The sequence below is a fragment of the Amblyraja radiata genome, chromosome 4 (assembly GCF_010909765.2).
Source record: "Amblyraja radiata isolate CabotCenter1 chromosome 4, sAmbRad1.1.pri, whole genome shotgun sequence".
Classification (NCBI taxonomy): Eukaryota; Metazoa; Chordata; class Chondrichthyes; order Rajiformes; family Rajidae; genus Amblyraja; species Amblyraja radiata.
The window spans coordinates 106,244,743-106,268,200 of record NC_045959.1 but is presented as its reverse complement, the minus strand read 5'-3'; the positions used below and the strand labels follow the sequence as shown (position 1 = coordinate 106,268,200).

The following is a 23,458-nucleotide window of genomic DNA, read 5'->3' as shown; positions in this document are numbered from 1 at the left end:
GCTCTGGAGAGGATCCAGAGGAGGTTTACAAGAATATGATGAGCGTTTGACAGCACTGGGCCTCTACTCACTGGAGTTTAGAAGGTTGAGGGGGGGCCTCATTGAAACTTGCAGAATAATGAAAGGCATAGATAGAGTGGATGTGGAAAGGATGTTTCCACTGGTGGAAGAGTCGAGGACCAGAGGTCATAGCCTCAGAATTAAAGGGCGCTCTTTTCGAAAGGAGGTGAGGAAGAACTTTTTTACTCAGTGGGTAGTTAATCTGTGGAACTCATTGCCACTGAGGGCTGTGGAGGCCGAGTCAGTGGATACTTTTTTTAATGCAGAGATAGACAAATTCTTGATTAGAACGGGTGTCAAGTGTCATGGGGAGAAGACAGGAAAATGGGATTAGGAGGCAGAGATCAGCCACGATTGAATGGCGGAGTAGACTCGATGGGCCGAATGGCCTAATTCTACTCCTATAACTTGTGAACGTGTAATGAGGTACAGTGAAAAGCTTTTGTAAATGTGATTTTTGTACTTTATCCTTTTCCACTACATTGGTCTCAATCCCCAGAAGTAGTATTCATCCAATCAAATCATACCATACATGAGCAAAAAGCAGGTAGAAGCCAAAGAATAATCGGGACAGCTCCATGGTTTTTTTGCATTGGCTGGGAATTGAACCCGGGTCTCCCACGTGTTAGGCGAGAACTCTACACCTGAACCACCAATGCTACAATATTATCTTGTCAACTTCTGATCTCGGCCCTGTTGCACTTCTGGCCTTCATCCCTGATTGTGTCATAGAGTAATACAGCATTGAAATAGGCCCTTCGGCCCAAATTGCACACACCTACCAACATGTGCCATCTACACTAGTCCCACCTGCCTGCATTTGGCCTATCCATGTACCTGTCTAAATATTTCCACCCTTTGTGTGGGAAAAAGTTACCTCTCAGGTTCCTATTAAATCTTTCCTCTGGTTCTCGATTCCTCTACTCTGGGCAAAAGACTGCACGTTTACCCAATCTATTTCTCTCATGATTTTGTACACCTCTACAAGATCACCCCCTCGCCCTGCGCTACAAAGGAATAATGTCTTAAATAGAATACAGATAGTTCTACCCTTGATGGATGTACTGCAGATGAGGTCCCTAAAATCTGAATTTCCTTCCTAAGTGTCATTAACCCCTCCCCCCCCCACCCCCCACCTTTTTAGAAAACGTTCCCGTGTCCTGTGATATCTATATCTGACTCAATTATTTTTTCTTGTGGTTATTCTCCTTTGAAGGCCTTGGGATGCTTTACTGTTAAATAAGCCACATACACCAGAGCTGCTGTTTTGTGTTTGCCCTGTGCTTTGCTGCTCCTACTATGCCAAGCTTTAAAAACAATGATGATATGAAAAGTTAGCTGTTGATCACAGAGCCACAATTTTTGTTATTAACTCACTTATTTACTTGTAGTCTTGCAGCATGGAAACAGGCCCTTCCAAAAGCGGTATTTGGCAGAGATCTGCCACGCTTGAATGCCGGAGTAGATTTGATGGGCCGAATGGCCAACTTGTGAATGTGAATGATATTTGCATTGCCCTATGCTTTTTAATTTCTAGCATATGCTTTCTTCTTCTTTGCAGGTCGGCATTGATTTCACAGGCTCTAACGGAGACCCTCGTAAACCTGACTCCCTACATTACATTAATCCTAATGGATTTAATGAATACCTGATGGCAATCTGGTCTGTTGGAATGATCATTCAAGACTATGATACGTAATGCATTCCTGTTTGTTTATTTTATCTGTCAGGCTTGGTTGTGTTATGTGCTGCCATTCATGGCTTGTTTGGGTTATACACATACCTTTGCCTTGAAGGGGAAGAAATGACCTGATTTGATGACTTTTTTTAATGCAACTACAGTGTTAGAATGTGTAGGATCAGACTGAGACTGTTTAGGCTCCCTCTGGAAAGGAACTTCCTTGCTGCTCAACAAGCCTTTCAGAGCTGCATTTGAATGCAATTACTTGTTTCGATGTTGATGCACTGAATTGGAAGTCAATTGTAAATGATGAGTAAATAGTTTTGTTCATCTTATCTATTGTCATAATTTTAAAAGTATTTTACACACTAGACTTTCAGACTGGTGTTTGCTTCTGTTAATGTAAGTGCAGCTAGCTGTTCTTTCAGGTGAAAATACTTGTGGCACGAAACCCATTTGGATGGCACGGTGGCGGAACGGTAGAGTTGCTGCCTTACAGCGCCAGAGACCCAGGTTCGATCCTGACTACAGATGCTGTCTGTACGGAGTTTGTACATTCTCCATGTGAGCACGTGGGTTTTCTCCGGGTGCTCCGGTTTCCTCCCACACTCCAAAAACGTACAGGTTTGTAGGTTAATTGGCTTTGGCAAGTTGTAAAATTGGCCCTAGTGTGTAGGATAGTGCTAGTGTACGGGGATCGCTAGTCGGCACGGACTTCTATAGTCTAAATAGATAATAGGTGCAGGAGCAGGCCATTCGGCAGTTCGAGCCAGCACCGCCATTCATTGTGATCAATATGATCATCCACAATCAGTACCCCGTTCCTGCCTTCTCCCTATATCCCCTGACTCCACTATCTTTAATAGCTCTATGTTAACTCTCTCTTGAAAGCATCCAGAGAATTGGCTTCCACCGCCTCATGAAGCAGAGCATTCCACAGATTTTTTTCCTCATCTCCGTTCTAAATTGCTTACCCCTTATTCTTAAATTGTGACCCCTGGTTCTGGACTCCCCCAACATCAGAAGCATGTTTCCTCCCTCTAGCGTGTCCAATCCCTTAATAATGTTATATGTTTCAATAAGAAACCCTCTCATCCTTCTAAATTCCGGTGTATACAAGCCCAGTCGCTCCATTCTTTCAACATATGACAATCCCGCCATTCCGGGAATTAACCTCGTGAACCTACGCTGCACTCCTTCAATAGCAAGAATGTCCTTCCTCAGATTTTGAGACCAAAACTGCACACAATACTCCAGGTGTGGTCTCACTAGGGCCCTGTACAACTGCAGAAGGACCTCTTTGCTCCTATACTCAACTCCTCTTGTTATGAAGGCCAACATGCCATTCACTTTCTTCACTACCTGCATGCTTACCTTCAATGACTGATGAACTAGGACACCCAGATCTCATTGTACTTCCCCTTTTCCTCGCATGACTTAATAATCTGCCTACACAAAATTGCTGGGGAAACTCAGCGGGTGCAGCAGCATCTATGGAGCGAAGGAAATAGGCGACGTTTCGGGCCGAAACCCTTCTTCAGACTGATGGGGGGTGGGGGAAAGAAAGAAGGAAAAGGGGAGGAGGAGGAGGAGCCCGAGGGCGGGTGGATGGGAGGGTGGGAGGAGACAGCTAGAGGGTTAAGGAAGGGGAGGAGACAGCAAGGCCTTCCTGTTTTTGTCACCAAAGTGGAGTTTGGTTTTTGCCACCAAAGTTTTTTAAATTTCTGAGCAGGAATCCTTCTCTAATTCTACTCAACCGTAGTTAGAATAATAGAAACATAGAAAATAGGTGCAGGAGTAGGCCATTCGGCCCTTCGAGCCTGCACCGCCATTCAATATGATCATGGCTGATCATCCAACTCAGTATTCTGTACCTGCCTTCCCTCCATACCTCTGATCCCATTAGCCACAAGGGCCACATCTAACTCCCTCTTAAATATAGCCAATGAACTAGCCTCAACTACCTTCTGTGGCAGAGAATTCCAGAGATTCACCACTCTCTGTGTGAAAAATGTTTTCCTCATCTCGGTCCTAAAAGATTTCCCCCTTATCCTTAAACTGTGACCCATTGTTCTGGACTTCCCCAACATCGGGAACAATCTTCCTGCATCTAGCCTGTCCAACCCCTTAAGAATTTTGTAAGTTTCTATAAGATCCCCCCTCAATCTTCTAAATTCTAGCGAGTACAAACCGAGTCTATCCAGTCTTTCTTCATATGAAAGTCCTGACATCCTAGGAATCAGTCTGGTGAACCTTCTCTGTACTCCCTCTATGGCAAGAATGTCCTCCCTCAGATTAGGAGACCAAAACTGTACGCAATAATGTTGAGGCTTGGGGCAGATGTGGCACGATCATAGTGAATGGTGAGGCAGACTTGAAAGGTTGAGTTCTGTACAGATGCCCAGATGCTAGCACATAATCACCACAAGATGAAGTTAACAGGAATACAAACAGAAAGTGAGACACAAAGTGCTGGAGTAACTCAGTGTCTCATGCAACAGCTCTGGAGGAAAAGGATGGGTGATGTTTCAGGTCGGGAACCTTCATCAAACGCGAAATGTCACCTAACCTTTTCCTCCAGAGATGCTGCCTGACCCGTAGTTACTCTAGCATTTTGTATCTATCTTTGGTTTAAACCAGCATCTGCAGTTCTACAGGAATTCAAACAGGCTTCTTTCAGTGAAACAGCAGGAAATTATGGTAGTGCATTATTATGGAACAGAAGGGCTAAGGTTCCAAATAGGGCTGATATTGAAACTAACACGGTTTTATTTTAAAGAGTTATTTCATATATATTTTTGAGGGTGAGTAACTCTCAACACTTTTTACTCCTTTTGATATTTTCACTTCTTGGTATTATATTTCCTCTCAAAGATTTAATCGGAACTTGAGGGGTAACTTTCTCACGCAAAGGGTGGAACGAGCCGCCGGAGGAGGTAGTTGAGGCAGGGACTATCGCAACGTTTAAGAAACATTTAGACAGGTACATGGATAGGATGGGTTGAGAGTGATATGGGCCATAGGCAGGCAGGTGGGACGAGTGTAGATGGGACCTGTTGGTCGGTGTGGCCAAGTTGGGCCTGTTTCCACGCTGTAAGACTATATAACAGTTAAGATAATTACAGAGCATAATCTCGATTTGCTGCTTTTCCAAACTTGTAGAGAGCATAGTGATTGAGAAGCTATTGCACGAGACTCACTCACAAATTTGTCTTCAGTGAAAAGGAATTAGATTTCTGTGCTCCATATTTCATGAAGCTCTAATACTTCTCGGAGAAATTGTCATAAATAAGTTATTTTATTGTATACTTTGAAGCCTAAAGAGACAAGGTGTTTATTCCTTTTATCTTAAGTGCTTTTTTGCTTTCCTTTTAAATATCTATTAATTATTCATTGTATCTTCAGTGACGATGATTTAATTAGACATTTAAATGTAGCATGAAAAGTAATTAGGAACTTGCATGAAGAAAATGTGACGATATTTATACATCTCTTAATTTTGAGGCATTTTGCTGCACGTTTCTGTATAAACTCCATGATTCACTTGTTAAGTTGTGACATTTGGGATGGGATGTTGAAATGGATTTGTTAAAGTTATGTAAGAGTTTAAAATCTTATCAATTGAATATTGTCCTTGTCAATGCACCATTTTCCCTGCTTAAGCGCGTGTCACAGTGGCGCAGCGGTAGATTTGCTGCCTTACAGCGAATGTAGCGCCGGAGACCCGGGTTCGATCCCGACTACGGGTGATGCCTGTACGGAGTTTGTACGTTCTCCCCGTGGGTTTTCTCCGAGATCTTCGGATTCCTCCCACACTACAAAGACGTACAGGTTTGTAGGTTAATTGGCTAAGTAAATGTAAAAATTGTCCCTAGTGGGTGTAGGATAGTGTTAATGTGCGGGGATCGCTGGTCGGCCTGTTCCCACGCTGTATCTCTAAACTAAACTAAAACTAAACATATTTAGTCATGTTGGAACAGTCCAACTTCTCCTGCACCCAATGTGAAATCAGTGCAGATGCCAAATCAGGAGTCTAATAGACTGCCCTCTGGTGGTGTATCTGTGTTTGTTTTCCTTCCCACTGTGTGTCTGGTTACTGTTGCTATCAGTTAGCAGCTTGGTCACAAACTAAAAATTAAATCCCTAAACACAAAGAGAATAAATAAATATTTAAACTGTGTTGGCATCTGACAGTGGTAGAATACTATATAATTTCCTCTTGTAACACATGTAATTTCTCATGGAAACTGAGATTAAGAGCTCAGAATAAAAGAGTCATTGATTTAAAACAGGTTCGCGATGTCTGAAGAAGGGTCCTGACCCAAAATGTCACGCTGCCCATATTCTTCAGAGATGCTGCTCGACCCGTTGAGTTACTCCAGCGCTTTGTTTTTGACCTAGGGTTGCCAACTTTCTCACTCACAAATCAGGGACAAACGGTCAAAATATGGGACAAATTCCCGACGGCAATTCGTTGACCGACTTGGCCGTGGCTGGGTGAATGATGAGTTGGCCCGGGTGCTGGACTGCACACAAAGCCCAGCCGGCGGGCCAGCTGAGGCGCAAAGTCCGGCACCCCATCCAACTCGTGAACCGATGATCAGCCATGAGAAGGAGGGGTGGTGGTGGTGTCGGCGGTAGGCGAAGGTCCGAAGGTCGGACAGCTGCCCGGGCTACCGACCGACGGGGCCACGGGCGAGGCGCTGCTGCTGCTGCACTCCATGGGCTGCACTACGTCGGGACGGGTGAGGCGGAGCTGGACGCGGCACTCCGACCCGACAGTCCCCTCGACCTGAGTAGTAGCGGTCAAATACGGGACAAGGGTGCTCCCGTATGGGGCAAACCAATTTAGCCCAATATACGGGATGTCCCAGCTAATACGGGACAGTTGGCAACCCTAATTCTACCCTAGATACCAGCATCTGCAGTTCGTTATAGAAACATAGAAAATAGAAATTAGGTGCAGGAGTAGGCCATTCGGCCCTTCGAGCCTGCACCGCCATTCAATATGATCATGGCTGATCATCCAACTCAGTATCCCGTACCTGCCTTCTCTCCATACCCTCTGATCCCCTTAGCCACAAGGGCCACATCTAACTCCCTCTTAAATATAGCCAATGATCTGGCCTCGACTACCCTCTGTGGCAGGGAGTTCCAGAGATTCACCACTCTCTGTGTGAAAAAAGTTCTTCTCATCTCGGTTCTAAAGGACTTCCCCCTTATCCTCAAGCTGTGACCCCTTGTCCTGGACTTCCCCAACATCGGGAGCAATCTTCCTGCATCTAGCCTGTCCAACCCCTTAAGAATTTTGTAAGTTTCTATAAGATCCCCTCTCAATCTCCTAAATTCTAGAGAGTATAAACCAAGTCTATCCAGTCTTTCTTCATAAGACAGTCCTGACATCCCAGGAATCAGTCTGGTGAACCTTCTCTGCACTCCCTCTATGGCAATAATGTCCTTCCTCAGATTTGGAGACCAAAACTGTACGCAATACTCCAGGTGTGGTCTCACCAAGACCCTGTACAACTGCAGTAGAACCTCCCTGCTCCTATACTCAAATCCTTTTGCTATGAAAGCTAACATACCATTCGCTTTCTTCACTGCCTGCTGCACCTGCATGCCCACTTTCAATGACTGGTGTACCATGACACCCAGGTCTCGCTGCATCTCCCCTTTTCCTAGTCGGCCACCATTTAGATAATAGTCTGCTTTCCTGTTTTTGCCACCAAAATGGATAACCTCACATTTATCCACATTATACTGCATCTGCCAAACATTTGCCCACTCACCCAGCCTATCCAAGTCACCTTGCAGTCTCCTAGCATCCTCCTCACAGCTAACACTGCCCCCCAGCTTAGTGTCATCCGCAAACTTGGAGATATTGCCTTCAATTCCCTCATCCAGATCATTAATATATATTGTAAATAGCTGGGGTCCCAGCACTGAGCCTTGCGGTACCCCACTAGTCACTGCCTGCCATTGTGAAAAGGACCCGTTTACTCCTACTCTTTGCTTCCTGTTTGCCAGCCAGTTCTCTATCCACATCAATACTGAACCCCCAATGCCGTGTGCTTTAAGTTTGTAAACTAACCTCTTATGTTATCTTTTTACCACTTCAGTGGAAATTAGATTAACTATTTTGCCAGAATTGCTTCCACTGATGAATGTTCCAGAGTTTGTTTAGAATTCCTGCTTATCTTGCCATCTTTGTTTGATTGTTACTTGCAACTCAAAGTAAAACTGCTTCTGTGGCCATGTTCTATAAAGACACTTTCGACTCCATCTTGTGAAGTTGCGTTTAGAATTGGTGACGGCACAGTAATTTTTAAAAGGAAATATTTTTTGCCATATGATTATGTCTCTTCTAATAATAATTGCCTTGGCCACTATTGTCATCTTTTATTACAGACAGCAATAAATAATTTTATTGAGATGATGAATGAATGAGAAATTGTCTTTATTGTTTATCATCTTATCATCTCTTCCATATTGTTTAGTTTAGTTTAGAGCTACTGCGCCGAAACAGGTTCTTCGGCCCATCAAGTCCGCGCCGACCAGTGATCCCCGCACATTAAAACTAACCTACACACACTAGCGACAATTTTACAAATATACCACACCAATTAACTTACAAACCTGTACACAAACGGGTTTGTAGGTTAATTGGCATGGTATAACTGTAAAATTATATATTTGGAATGTGGGAGAAAACGAGATCCCGAAGAAAACTTACGCAAGTCATGGGAAGAATGTACAAACTCCGTACAGACATGACCCATAGTCAGGATCGAACCCGGGTCTCTGGCGCTGCAAGGCAACAACTCTGCCACTGCGCAAACTGTGTTGCCCTCAGATTATTGTCTTTAATAATCTTGTAAACTCACTCTCTTACTATATAGCCCGTCTCAATTGAAAACCTTTCATGACTGGAGACCCGGATGTTTAAAATTCACTTTGAGGTTGGGAATATCATGCTTGACTTCCGATGGATCCTTCCCTTTGTGGATTTTGCCAAAGGGTAGCTCCGTCCATGAGCTCTTGTGCAAAGCTATTTAATAGTCAGAAAATTTTGGCCTAAGGTACAAGTTTCTGTCTGATCGTGGGGATTGAATATTCTGCGGCATTTCCATTGCAAAACAATGACACCTTAGAATTTGAGGACATTTGCGGGGAAGCTTGGTGGAACAGTGGTAGATTTCCTGCCTTACAGCGCCAGAGACCTGCGCTCGATCCTGACCAAGGGTGCTGTCTGTACGGAGTTTGGATGTGTTAATATGCGGGGATCGCTGGTCGGTACGGACTCAGTGGGCCGAAGGGCCTGTTTCCCCGCTGTATCTGTAAACTAAAAGTCAATTTTTCTTTATTATGCAGAATACTTGTTGAAACTCACTGCCATTTGCCATCTTGGCTTTCTTTATTTATTTGCATGTTTTTGATTATGATTATTTTAATACAGAGACAAATTGTTCCCAGCATTTGGATTTGGTGCAAAGATACCTCCTAACTGGCAGGTAATTGTGGAATAATTAATGAAAGAAATGAAAAATTTGATACTGTGTTTGGTTTAATATTCATACCTTTTCAATGGCCATTTACCTCTAGGTATCACATGAATTTCCGCTCAATTTTAACCCGACAAATCCGTTCTGTGCAGGTAGGCCATTTTCTTAGCATTTTATACCTTTTGAAACTGCAATCTGTAATCAATAAAAGGGCACAAAGTGTTGGAGTAACAGCAGTTCAGCTGGCATCCCTGGAGAACATGGATAGGCGATGTTTTGTGTCGGGAACCTTCTTCAGACTGATTGTGGGGGGGGAGAAGAAAGTTCTAAAAGGGGAGAGGCAAGATGGAGTGAGGCAAGAAATAGGTTGGCATAGGCGAGGTGGGGGTTGACAGACAGATGGTTGGAACAAAGGCCAGAGATAAGAAAGGAAGGTTTAGTTTAGAGATACAGCGTGGAAACAGGCCCGTTAGCCCACCGGGTCCCCGCCGACTAGCGATCCCCGCACATTAACACTATCCTACACACATAGAAGCATAGAAAATAGGTGCAGGAGGCCATTCGGTCCTTCGAGACAGCACCGCCATTCATTGTGCTCATGGCTGATCGTCCCCAATCAATAACCCGTGCCTGCCTTCTCCCCATATCCCTTGATTCCACTAGCCCCTAGAGCTCTAACTAGGGATGATTTACACATACACCAAGCCTATTAACCTACATACCTGTATGTCTTTGAAGGTGTGAGACAGATTTGATGAATTACGAATTGTGAAGACAGAGGTCGAAAAATTATATGGGGAGGGGAGGGGGATCAGGGGGTGGGGTGGTGGAGGAGAGAATCGATTTAGACGAAGGAATTAAATGTAACATCTCCAAGTTTGTGGGTAACTTAAAGCTGGGTGGCAGTGTGAGCTGCAAGTAGGATGCTATGAGGCTGCAGGGTGACTTGGATAGGTTGGGTGAGTGGGCAGATGCAGTATAATGTGGATAAACGTGAGGTTATCTACTTTTATGGCTAGAACAAGAAGGCAGATTATTTTCTGAATGGTGTCAGATTAGGAAAAGGGGAGGTGCAGTGAGACCTGGGTGTGCTTGTACATCAGTCACTGAAAGTAAGCATGCAGGTACAGCAGGCAGTGAAGAAATCTAATGGCATGTTGGCCTTCATAGCGAGAGGATTTGAGTATAGGAGCAAGGAGGTCCTACAGCAGTTGCACAGGGCCCTGGTGAGACTGCACCTGGAGAAGTTTTGGTCTCGTAATTTGAGGAAGGACATTCTTGTTATTGAGGGAGTGCAGCATAAGTTCACCAAGTTAATTTCCAGATGGGAGGACTGACATATGATGAAAGATCGACTGGGCTTATATTCACTGGAATTTAGAAGGATGAGTGGGTATCTTATAAAAACATAAAATTCTTAAAGGATTGGACATGCTAGATGCAGGAAAAATGTTCCCCATGTTGGGGGAAGTCCAGAACCAGGGGTCACTGTTTAAGAATAAGGGGTAGGCCATTTAGGACTGAGATGAGGAAAAACTTTTTCAGCCAGAGAGTTGTGAATCTGTCGAATTCTCTGCCACAGAAGGCAGTGGAGGCTAATTCACTGGATGTATTCGAGAGAGTTAGATATAACTCTTAGGGCTAACGGAATCAAGGGATATGCGTAGAAAGCAGGTCCAGGGTACTGATTCTGGATGATCAGCCATGATCATATTGAATGGCGGTGCTGGCTCGAAGGGTCGAATGGCCTACTGCACCTATGGTCTGTGTTTCTAAATGGCTGGGAGTCCAGGTGGGGTGCAGGGGGTGTGAGAGGTTATGTAAAAATTGGAGAATTCAATCTTCACATTCAAGCACTTTGTGTCATTTTGAGTATTAACCGGCATCAGCAGTTACTCGTTTCTACATCAGTAATCAATACTTACTGCCAATACTTACTGCCGTGAGTAATCTTTCACAATAGTGCTATACATTATTTTGTTATAAAGACTGGGATAACTTAAAGCGCTGTAAATGTATTCCTAATTGCTCTGCATGAACAAAGTGTGTTTAATTACACTAGACAAAATGATGAACATTTCAGAAAATTCATTGATAGAACTTGTTTCCATGTTGCATTCCATGGCTTTTAAAAATGAAATATTTCTTAATGAAATTAGAGTTATTTGAGCAGATGTGTTGCAAGGATAGCCTAATTAAAAAGCTGAAATATTGTGCTTATTAGACTAGCACACTATGGTGCAAAGTGATAATGGTTCCATTTAGTGCTACCATCTGATGATTATCTATTCAAAGCATTAATACTAAGGCACTACGTTTCAGCTTTGAGCAATATTCTTGAAGGACATGCCAACGATATATCAATCTCTTGTTAATCTAAGAAATCAAAGTAGGTGTAGGTCATTTGCTCTCCCCTCAGTCCTGCCCTGCCATTCAGTAAGATCATGGCTGTTCTTTCACCTCAGGACCACTTCCCCGTGCTAACTCCATACGCTTAATATATTAAAAGATCTATCCATCGTTATCTTGACGTACGCCGCGATTAACCCTCTAAAGCACCTCCCGAAAAAAGATTCATGATCGTCTCAGTCCTGACTGACCATCCACTTATCTTGGGTAGACAGAAATTCAGCAGGTGAGGTCGCATCTATGGAGCGAAGGAATAGGTGACGTTTCGGGTCGTGACCCTTTTCTACTTATCTTGAGACTGTGACCTTGGCACTTAGACATCGTGGAGACGGGAAACATCAATTCCACTACAACCCTGTCAAATCCTGCAAGAATTCTGTACGTTTCAATTAGTTCAATTTTCGTCTAAATTCAGACCTCGACTGCTTAATCCCCAACAAACTCATCATCTCAAGAACCGATGCGCTCCCACAATTGTAACTGGGTAGAGAAACCAGACCTGCAGCGACAGTGTGGAAACTGGCTCTTTGGCCCAACTTGCTCATGTCAAGCAAGATGCCCTATCTACACCAGTCCAACCTGCCTGTACCCGTCCAGACGGAAATGTTGTTATAGTATTTGCCTCAACTATCTCCTCTGGTAGCTCGTTCCATATACTTACCACCATCTGTCTGAAAAAGTTGCCCCTCGGGTTTCTATTAAATCTTTCACCTCTCACCTCTCACCTGTGTCCTCTTTATTCCTCTACGCTGGGTAAAATACTCATTTACCCTATTTATTCCCCTCATGACACATAACATGTGCATGATATTTGAGATGACCTCTAGATAATTGGAGCTGGATCTTACAACTACTTAAACATACAATTTGCCTTCCTAGTTGAGTGCCGAGCAAATTGTCAACCCCTCCTCATATGCTGCTGGACCTGCTGAGTGCCTCTAGCTCTTTATTTTTTTTTGTTCACAAATCAGTGATTTGTGCATGAAATCACCGTGGTTTGCATGAACAACAACTTCTTTCAGACTCCCATCAGTTAAAACAAAATTGCCTCTTGATTTATTCAACCAAAGTGCATAACCTCATGGCTTATTGTATTATAGTCCATCTGTAAAATCCTTGTCTCACCAGTTTAGTTTAGTTTACAGATAGTGTGGAAATCGGCCCACCATAGTCAGGATGGAACCCGGGTCTCTGGCACTTTAAGGCCGCAACTCTACCACCGTGCCACTCATGTGCCTGTTTGTACACTAATTTGCCATACAGCGTCCTCTACATCACACATACACCCACCTAGTTTTATTGACAAACTTAGATATATTGCATTTGTTCCACTTCTCCGAAACCTTACTTCCAGAACCCATCCCTGTATCACTAAACCACCCATACATAGCCTTTGAAACTGGAAGTGATCCATTTTGTTCCTTCCTTCACTTTGTTTTGTCTGTTAAATCTCAATCGAGACCACTATATCACACACATTATCATGCTCTCTAATTTAGTTTCCTCATTGGTGTGGACATCACTTGAAGGCCATCTGGAAGTGCAAATAATACCACATGAAGTGATTCACACGTATAATCTACTCTACAAGTTCAAACTCTCAGTAGATTGGTTAAACATGACTTCGCTTTCAGAAATTCATGTCAACCAGGCTTTGATTAAAAAGGCTTTAGGCACATTGGCCTTCATCAGTCAGGGTATTGAGTATAGAAGTTGGGAGGTCAGCTTGCAGTTGTATAAGACGTTGGTGAGGCCTTATTGTGTTCAATTTTGGGCACCATGTTGTAGGAAAGGTACAAAGTGGAAAGGGTGCAGAGAAGATATACAAGATATTGCCAGGACTCAAGGGTCTGAACTATAATAATAAACTTTATTTCGGACTCAAGGTCCAGACAAGCAGCAACATTACATAAAAATACATTGCATATTAAAAAATATCATAAAGTACATATAAAATCTTGGTATATCACTTATAAAAGCATCATAAATTATATATTAAAAAAACCCCACAATACATGAATCAATATCCAGAATAAAAGAATGATCAATGTCCTACAACGAGACAACGATACCAGTGTCTCCACAACTGGGATTCGTAGCGTGTAGTGCTAACCCTTATGTTTGACAAGGCCACAATAATTACATTTTCAGTCATTTATCCTGCAAATGAATTTATACATATGATTTCTTATGTATGAATTTATACATATGATTTTCCACTTCTTCTCGGAACAGAGAAGAAGCGGAAACCACTCTCGACCATTAGGGAGACTGACAAAAACCTCCGGGAACCGCACGGAAACCTTGGGTGGGGCACAAAGTCTCCAGAGGTTTCCGTTCAGGTTTCCTAAGTGGGACAGGGGCATAAGGATAGCTTCTAAAGTACTGACTCCTGCAGCCAGAAACATGTTACTAGCACTACACCATCTAGGTTTCCTTAGCAGTGTTCTCATGGCATCATTATATGATACCTTTAGTCTCTGCAAACTTGTCTTTCCATAGTTCGAGCACTATGATAGGGAGAGGTTGACTCGCATTCCTTCCCACTTTTCAGGAAGATTTCTATGTCATATTCTATTAAGGCACACACAAAACTGTATGACTCTAAGACTCTCTGACTCTTAAGTCAGTCTCAAATTCAATAGTGGTCTGAAGAAGGGTCTCGACCCGAAAAGTCACCCATTCCTTCTCTCCAGAGATGCTGCTTGTCCCGCTGAGTTACTCCAGCATTGTGTATCTACCTTCGATTTAAACCAGCATCTGCAGTTCTTTCCTACACAGAGTGCTTTGGGACATTGGTGAGATTGTCAAAGGAGTTGAAAATGTATCTTCTACTGCTATTCAGATGACACATTTATGTGTAACATGTATGAATTTAGAATAGGAATGCATTTTGAGTACCTGCTGCATCTGCAGTTCTGCAAAATGGGTGAAGTTGTCTTGAAACTTAAAATGAGATTGGTGGTATATTCTCTGTCTCCCATGAAGTTTGGTTTGTCATTAGGAGTGCAAGGGATTGTTGAAGCCTACCAAAACTGCCTGCCTCGGGTGAAGTTGCATGGACCAACAAACTTCTCTCCCATAATAAACCATGTGGCAAGGTTTGCAGCTGCAGCAGCCCAGCAGCCAACAGCATCAGTAAGTATTTCCCTGTATGTTTGGGGCTCCTCTCCTTTAGTGAAGGACAAAACTTCAAAGCTGTGAAGGCATTATTTTTTTCTTTTTTTTAAATTCCGATGTAATTTAACCTTTTTGAGAATGTTTTTCTTTTTCTTTTTTTCCCCCGGCACCCTTGGTTCCAGAGCCTTTCTGGATTATCCGTTTTGCCAGACCAACAGAGGTTTTGGGGGAGCCGAGATACGGGCTTGCAAAGTCAGCCTCTGATGTCGGCTACGGAAACGGATCTGCTGGCCCCGGCTGGGTCGGAGTTCCAGAGCCATGGCCACAGAGGGCAAATTTAACTTGCAAATCGGCATGGAAGTCCCGATGAGGTTGAGACTGGCCGTCTCACCCAGTCTAGTCACCCAGTGGGGAGGGGGGGGGGGGATTTTGTTAAAGAGGGGTCGGACCACCTGTTGCTGGAAAGTCGGTGATGGACCTGTAGTATGAGCATTCTTGCAGCACATAAGCAGGCCATTCAGCTTATGCTAGCTCTGAGAAAACTATTCATTTAGAGTCTGGAGATGTGATGTGGAAACAGGCTCTTTGGCCCACCAAGGCAACATCGATCATTCATACTAGTTCTATATTTACCCTTTTACTTATCCACGCCCTACACACTTGGGGCAATTTACAGAGACTTATTAACCTACACGTGTTCGGGATATGGAAATAAACCAGAGCACCTAGAGGAAACTCACCTGGTCACAGGGAGAGGGTGCGAGTTCCACACAGATAACACCCGAGGTCAAGATCAAACTCGGATCGCTGGCACTATGAGGCAGCGATTCTACCAACTGCGCCACTGTGCTCCTCCCCCCCAAACATAGTCCCATTGTTAATCTTTGTCCTTTTACCTTTTAAATTTGTATGTATGTTCTGTCTCTTATCCTGGACCTAATTTCAGGAAACCTTACCTGTCCTCTTTGGCCCTTGAAGTAATTTCTTGGATAGTGTGCTTAAAGTTGGAAACATTTGTGGGAGCATTTTTACCCCGAAGGTCCCGAGCATATGCTACATCCAGATCGTTTTGTTAGTTTAGTTTTTGTTGTCACGCGTATCGAGGCACACTGAAAAGCTTTTGTTGCAGTCTGTTGCCAACCAGTCAGCGGAAAGACAATGCATGATTACAATTGAGCCATCCATATTGTACAGATATAGTATCTTGAAACTCTTGAAACAGTTATATGATTGTAAATGTGTTCTAATAGTTGGAATGGAACGTAATGCTATTTATTGTCATTCAAACCTAGGTTTGAACAAAATTACATTTACTACAGTTTTTTACATTACAAAAAAACCCAAGACACACACTTAACACAGTTTACATAAACATCCATCACAGTGAGTCTCCAACACCTCCTCACTGTGATGGAAGGCAAAGTCTTATCTCTTCCCTTTGTTCTTCACCCGCGGTCCAACTGCAACGTCGAGATGAACTGGGCTCCGATGTTAAAGCCCCCCCGCTTGGTAGGATGGTAAGTCCTGTGGCCATTTAGCCACGCGGGGTGATGTTAGGCCCCAGCTCCGTGTCCTTTAAACCCCGCGGTTCAAGCAGACCAACCAGCGGTCCAGCAGTCCAACTGCAGCGTCTAGACGAACTGGGGCTCCGATATTAGAGCCCCCCGGTGACGATGGTAAGTCCCCGTGGCCACTAACCCGCACCGGGCGATGTTAGGCCACGCTCCATGTCCTTTCAACCCCGCGATTCCAGCGGGAGAAGCTGCCGTTGCGGGAGCTCCGAAAAGCGGCCTCCCCCCAGGGACCTGCGAGCTCCCGATGTTCCTGTCCACCGGGCCTGCAGCCGGAGCCTCCGGAGCTCCAAAGTCGGGTCGCAGCCGCGCGCCACCACAGCTCACCCCCCTCTGAAGACGGCCAGCTTTGCGTTGTCAGGTCCGCAGGCTCCACGACTGGAGCCCTCAGGACGGTCCCGGCCGGCTCCTCGATGTTAGGCCCAATGACACCGGAGACCCGACAGGGAAAAAAACATTGTTACCCCAAAGTGGTATTCTCAGTGTATACTGCACACGTCTAGTATACAGATTGTATCTCCATTACTTATGATTTAACCACAATTATAACTCATAATGGAAGCCATCAGCTTTATGAATCAAAAACCATCTTGAAGTGTGTGAAATTTGTGAAGCTTCAATGTACATATTAAATTCCACCTCTATTAAATGTAGTTACTGTAGCGGATTAATTTGTGCAATCTAAATTGCATTTGGTGAGATGATTTTGTTTTTTTCCCCGAACAGCAATACTTCATCCTGCTGATCATCACAGACGGCGTGATAACAGATCTCGATGATACACGACAGGCCATTGTTAATGCTGCCAAGTTGCCAATGTCCATCATCATTGTTGGAGTTGGTGGAGCAGATTTCAGTGCCATGGAGTTTCTAGACGGCGATGAATGTGTCCTGAAGTCACCAACAGGAGAAACCGCCATCCGAGATATTGTCCAGTTTGTGCCTTTCAGAAAGTTCCATAATGTACGTTTTATATGGGCTCATTACTTTCAAAATAAGAGGTGGACGTAATGTTCCATTGTCAAGGTTGGATTTGGGTTAGAAAACACTTGTAAGATCATAAGTGATAGGAGCAGAATTAGGCCATTCAGCCCATCAAGTCCACTAAATCCATTCAATCATAGTTGATCTATCTCTCCCTCCTCACCCCATTCTGCTGCCTTCTCACTCATAACCTGTGACACCTGCACTAATCAAGTATTTATCTATCTCTGCCTTAAAAATATCCACTGACTTGGCCTTCACAACCTTCTGTGACAAATAATTCCACAGATTCACCACCCTCTCACTAAAGAAATTCCTCCTCATCTCCTTCCTAAAAGAATGTCCTTTAATTCTTAAGCTATGACCTCTGGTCCTAGACTCTCCAACTAGTGGAAACATCCTCTCCACATCCACTCTATCTAAGCCTCTCATTATTCTGCAAGTTTCAATGAGGTCCTCCATCATTCTTCTAAACTCCCGCGAGTACAGGTCCAGTGCCGTCAAACGCTCATCATATGTTAACCTACTTACACCTGGTTGTTTAAGAAAGAACTGCAGAAGCTGGATAATTGAAGGTAGACAAAAATGCTGGAGAAACTCAGCTGGTGAGGCAGCAGCTATGGAGCGAAGGAAATAGGTAACATTTCGGGTCGAGACCCTTCCTCAGTCTCGACCCGAAACGTCACCTATTCCTTCGCTGCATAGAAGCTGCCTCACCAGCTGAGTTTCTCCTGCATTTTTGTCTACCTTCAATTTTCCAGCTCCAGCATTTTTGTCTACCTATTTATTCCTGGGATCATTCTTGTAAATCCTTGAAATCAAATATCACTGTACCTTAAATGGTCCAAGTGACAATAAACTTGAACTTGAACTTGGAACTTGCAAATGTGGCAGAAAATTAGACTGCTTGTCAACATTGGCCAGGTCAACTATTTTTAAGTCTGAGATGGTAGCTTCAAGTCAACCAAATATATTAAAAGGATATGGGAAATGGGAAATTATAAATGTGAGGTTATCCACTTTGGTGGCAAAAACAGGAAAGTAGATTATTATCTGAATGGTGGTCGATTAGGAAAGGGGAAGATGCAACGAGACCTGGGTGTCATGGTACACCAGTCATTAAAAGTAGGCATGCAGGTGCAGCAGGCAGTGAAGAAGGCGAATGGTATGTTAGCATTCATAGCAAAAGGATTTGAGTATAGGAGCAGGGAGGTTCTACTGCAGTTGTACAGGGTCTTGGTGAGACCACACCTGGAGTATTGTGTACAGTTTTGGTCTCCTAATCTGAGGAAAGACATTCTTGCCATAGAGGGAGTACAGAGAAGGTTCACCAGACTGATTCCTGGGATGTCAGGACTTTCATATGAAGAAAGACTGGATAGACTCGGTTTGTACTCGCTAGAATTTAGAAGATTGAGGGGGGATCTTATAGAAACTTACAAAATTCTTAAGGGGTTGGACAGGCTAGATGCAGGAAGATTGTTCCCGATGTTGGGGAAGTCCAGAACAAGGGTCACAGTTTAAGGATAAGGGGGAAATCTTTTAGGACCGAGATGAGGAAAACTTTTTTCACACAGAGAGTGGTGAATCTCTGGAATTCTCTCCCGCAGAAGGTAGTTGAGGCCAGTTCATTGGCTATATTTAAGAGGGAGTTAGATGTGGCCCTTGTGGCTAAAGGGATCAGGGGGTATGGAGAGAAGGCAGGTACAGGATACTGAGTTGGATGATCAGTCATGATCATATTGAATGGCAGTGCAGGCTCGAAGGGCCGAATGGCCTACTCCTGCACCTATTTTTTATGTTTCTATGTTTCTATGGGAAATTACAAAATGCTGAGTTAAGTGACAGATTTATAATGGTAGGAAAGGTACATTTTGGACAGAAATAAAAACTCAGTGGGTCACAGCAGCATCTCTGGAGAAAAGGAATAGGTGACGTTTCAGGTCGAGACCCTTCAGACTGAGAGTGAGCGGAAAGGGGAACAAGATAGACGGTGCTTAGGAGAAATGAATAGAAGAAATGCAAAAAGCAACGATAATCAAGGAAATGTGGGCCATTGTTGGATGTGGGATAACGGGTATACAAACTTGAGCAACTCAACAGGACTACAGTTAAAATAGCACCAAGACTAGGGTTAGGGGAGGGACAGAGAGAGAGCGGGTGCAAGGGTTACTTGAAGTGAGAGAAATCAATATTCCAACCCTTGGGTTGTAAGCTGCCCAAGCAAAATATGAGGTGCTGTTCCTCCGTTCAATGTTTGACCTCACTCTGAGGAGGCCCAGGACAGAAAGGTAAGAATGGGACGGGGAGTTAAAGTGTTTGGCAACCGGGAGGTTTTAAGTTCAATTTTAGTTCATGCAACATTTTAAGAACTATTGTAATTTTTATTTTTATTCTCTATTGCAGTAATTATTGTAATTTTACTTTGTTCCCTGATTGAGTGATTTTGCAAGGACTATCTATTATAATTTTATTTTTTCTTCTCTGAATGAACAAAGAAGGCTATCCTATCCCTGAAGATTAATGACTCATGATAACTGATGACGAAAGATGAATAATTTAGACATTTACACCTAGATAATTATACTGTGCTGGATGTATTTGAAGGCTTTATCTTTGTGCACATAATTCCGGTTTGTCTGGGATTGATTTGTTTTTAGATTATCAGAATTATTAATTTAGAAACATAGAAAATAGGTGCAGGAGGAGGCCATTCGGCCCTTCGAGCCGGCACCGCCATTCATTGTGATCATGGCTGATCGTCCCCTATCAATAACCCGTGCCTGCCTTCTCCCCATATCATATAACCATATCACAATTACAGCACGGAAACAGGCCATCTCGGCCCTACAAGTCCGTGCCAAACACTTATTTTCCCCTAGTCCCATCTACCTGCACTCAGACCATAATCCTCCATTCCTTTCCCATCCATATACCTATCCAATTTATTTTTAAATGATAAAATCGAACCTGCCTCCACCACTTCCACTGGAAGCTCATTCCACACAGCTACCACTCCCTTGACTCCACTAGCCCCTAGAGCTCTATCTAACTCTCTCTTAAATCCATCCAGTGACTTGGCCTCCACTGCCCTCTGTGGCAGGGAATTCCATAAATTCACAGCTCTGGGTGAAAATGTTTTTTTCTCACCTCAGTCTTAAATGACCTCCCCTTTATTCTAAGATTCTAAATTTATTCTAAATTTGTACTTCAGGCTAAATTTTGACTAGCATATATGAATTAAACCAGATTGATGTTTCTTTCTCTGTAGGCCACAAAAGAAGCTCTTGCGCAAAGTGTCCTGGCCGAGCTGCCTCAGCAAGTGGTGTGCTACTTCAATTCACGCAAGCTCCGTCCTCCAAATGAGCCCGACCCTGAAGCCCTCTAAATCCATCGCTAAATGTTTATAATACATGTTGCCACAAAAGATAGTTTCCTCTAAAGTAACATCGGAAAGGCATGTGTTAACATTCAATGTATTTATGTTACATCTGTCTGTATTTTTTCAAAGTTTCAGAATTATTTAAAATTTAAAATAGTTTGTTGCATTATAAATATTTTATATGCGAGTTTAAAAAGTGACTTTTTTTAACGAATGGATGAAGTCAAATCATTGTATCATAATCATCATTTACTATCTGTAAAATTGTTCATTTGCCACGGATACCATTTTTAGAAATGCTTAAAGAAGCAATCTTTTGTTAATCTCTTAATATATTCTACAGTTTTTATACTGTTATAATTCAGCTTTTGAATTTTAGGATTATATGCCTGTATCTGGCACCAATGTAAACAATTTTAATTGCTTAATTATGGATTTGTGAATGATTTACATATCTAACAGTGCATGAGTATATTGTACTGAGTGTAACTTAGGAAATAATAATTTGAGTTTTAACATTTTAAAAACTTAGTGATTATACTGTAGGCTATATTATCCAATCCAAGATGTTCTATGTATAATGCAATTTTTAAACAGTGATTATGTACTAATTAGAAGATTTTAGCTTTGGCCATATTGATTGCCTTTATGCAATATTTATTTTTCCTAATTTTATCATTTAGGTTTTGTCTGTGATATCAAAGTAAATGCTGGATAACTACTGAATTTCAAAGAAACTATCAAACAGATTTTTTAAAAAGCGTAATGATACGTGACGATCGAGCCTGCTCATTAATAGCACAGCAATAGAGGGTCAATAATGTCCCAGAACCCAGAATATTAACAGTTTTAAGAGTGGGAATTTGAAAAAGACTGGGAGACTCAAGGATGTTTTGAATTCTGAGGTTTTTTTTCTAGCCCTGGTGGCAGAGTGAAAGTCCACCTAACGCGATAATATTTTACTGTTATACTGGTGATATCATAGAGTCTTCAATAAAGTGGCGGCACGGTGGCGCAGCGCTAGAGTTGCTGCTTTACGGCGCCAGAGACCCGGGTCCGATCCCGACCACGGGTGTTGTCTGTACGGGGTTTGTACATTCTCCCCTTGACCTGCGTGGGTTTTCACCGGGTGCTCCGGTTTCCTCCCACACTCCCAAGGACGTACAGGTTTGTAAGTTAATTGGCTTGGTAAAATTGTAAATTACCCCCTTAGTGTGTAGGATAGTGCTAGTATGTGGGGAACGCTGGTCGGCGCGGACTCGGTGGATTGAAGGGCCTGTTTCCACACTGTATCTCTAAACTAAACTAAAGGTAATACTTGTGGAATTGCTATAGTTCAGAGTAAATATTGTTTTAATATTATGGCATCTGGGAATACAATTGGTTTGATAGAGGCTTCAAAAGTACTTGAAATTGCAACTCACTGCCTGTTGCTCTTCTGTCTGGAGGGAGACTGTTATCGTTTTATATTACTAGATGCCAACTTAATTGGTGCCAATTTACAGCATTTGAAATTTTTATCTCAAGAATTGTGTTTTTTTTTTAAATACGAATTTTGCTCATTCATTATTTCATCTGAAGCTCCCATTCAGCGCGGCACAGTGGCGCAGCTGCTGCCACAGTGGCAGAGAGCCGGGTTCGATCATAAGCTCCGGTGCTGTCTGCTTGGAGTTTGCGCATTCTCCCTGTGACCGCGTCAGTGCCCTGGTTTCTTCCCACATCCCAAAAAGACGTGCAGGTTTGTAGGTTACATAGAAACATAGAAACATAGAAAATAGGTGCAGGAGGAGGCCATTCGGCCCTTTGAGCCAGCACAGCCATTCATTGTGATCATGGCTGATCATTCCCTATCAATATCCCGTGCCTGCCTTCTCCCCATATCCCTCGTCTCTCAACTAGCCCCTAGAGCTCTATCTAACTCTCTCTTAAATCCATCCAGTGATTTGGCCTCCACTGCCCTCTGTGGCAGGGAATTCCATAAATTCACAACTCTCTGGGTGAAAACGTTTTTTCTCACCTCAGTCTTAAATGATCTCCCCTTTATTCTAAGACTGTGGCCCCTGGTTCTGGACTCGCCCAACATTGGGAACATTTTTCATGCATCTAGCTTGTCCAGTCCTTTTATAATTTTATATGTTTCTATAAGATCCCCCCCTCATCCTTCTAAACTCCAGTGAATACAAGCCTAGTCTTTTCAATCTTTCCTCATATGACAGTCCCGCCATCCCAGGGATCAATCTCGTTAACCTACGCTGCACTGCCTCAATCACAAGGATGTCCTTCCTCAAATTAGGAGACCAAAACTGTACACAATACTCCAGATGTGGTCTCACCAGAGTCCTATACAACTGCAGAAGAACCTCTCTACTCCTATACTGAAATCCTCTTGTTATGAAATCTGGAATGGACGAGATAGTGGGATAACATAGAACTAGTGTGATCGAGGGTCAGTGTTGGCTCAGTGGGCTGAAGGGCATGTTTCTACTCTGTATATTTCAATGATTCCATTAGTATTGCTTGTCAGAATTGCTGAAGTTTATTCTTGTCATCTCATACTTGAAACACTGATAATATATCATGTGCATTGTTTTATCGAAGAGATTATAATTTAGTTATTTCTTCTCGACTTGAAACATTAAGAATTGTTAAACAATTTATTAATCTACCTTCAATAAACTTCTACCTGTTCATTCAGTATCAAGTCACTCTCCAATTTTGTTCCTTGCAATCTAAGCTGTATTAACATGGC

General features: G+C 43.0%; 1 protein-coding gene across 1 annotated transcript in view; it reads left to right on the top strand.

Annotated features, from left to right (window-relative positions):
* Positions 1–21,812, top strand: part of LOC116972456 (copine-3-like) — a 79,200-nt gene extending 57,388 nt beyond the window's left edge. The window contains exons 11-16 of the mRNA XM_033020177.1: positions 1,622–1,755; positions 9,198–9,252; positions 9,344–9,395; positions 14,657–14,790; positions 17,070–17,306; positions 20,599–21,812. Of these exons, the coding sequence (XP_032876068.1) occupies positions 1,622–1,755; positions 9,198–9,252; positions 9,344–9,395; positions 14,657–14,790; positions 17,070–17,306; positions 20,599–20,715 (729 nt within the window). The 3' untranslated portion in view covers positions 20,716–21,812. The remainder of the gene's footprint in view (positions 1–1,621; positions 1,756–9,197; positions 9,253–9,343; positions 9,396–14,656; positions 14,791–17,069; positions 17,307–20,598) is intronic.
* The last annotated feature ends 1,646 nt before the right edge of the window (positions 21,813–23,458 follow it).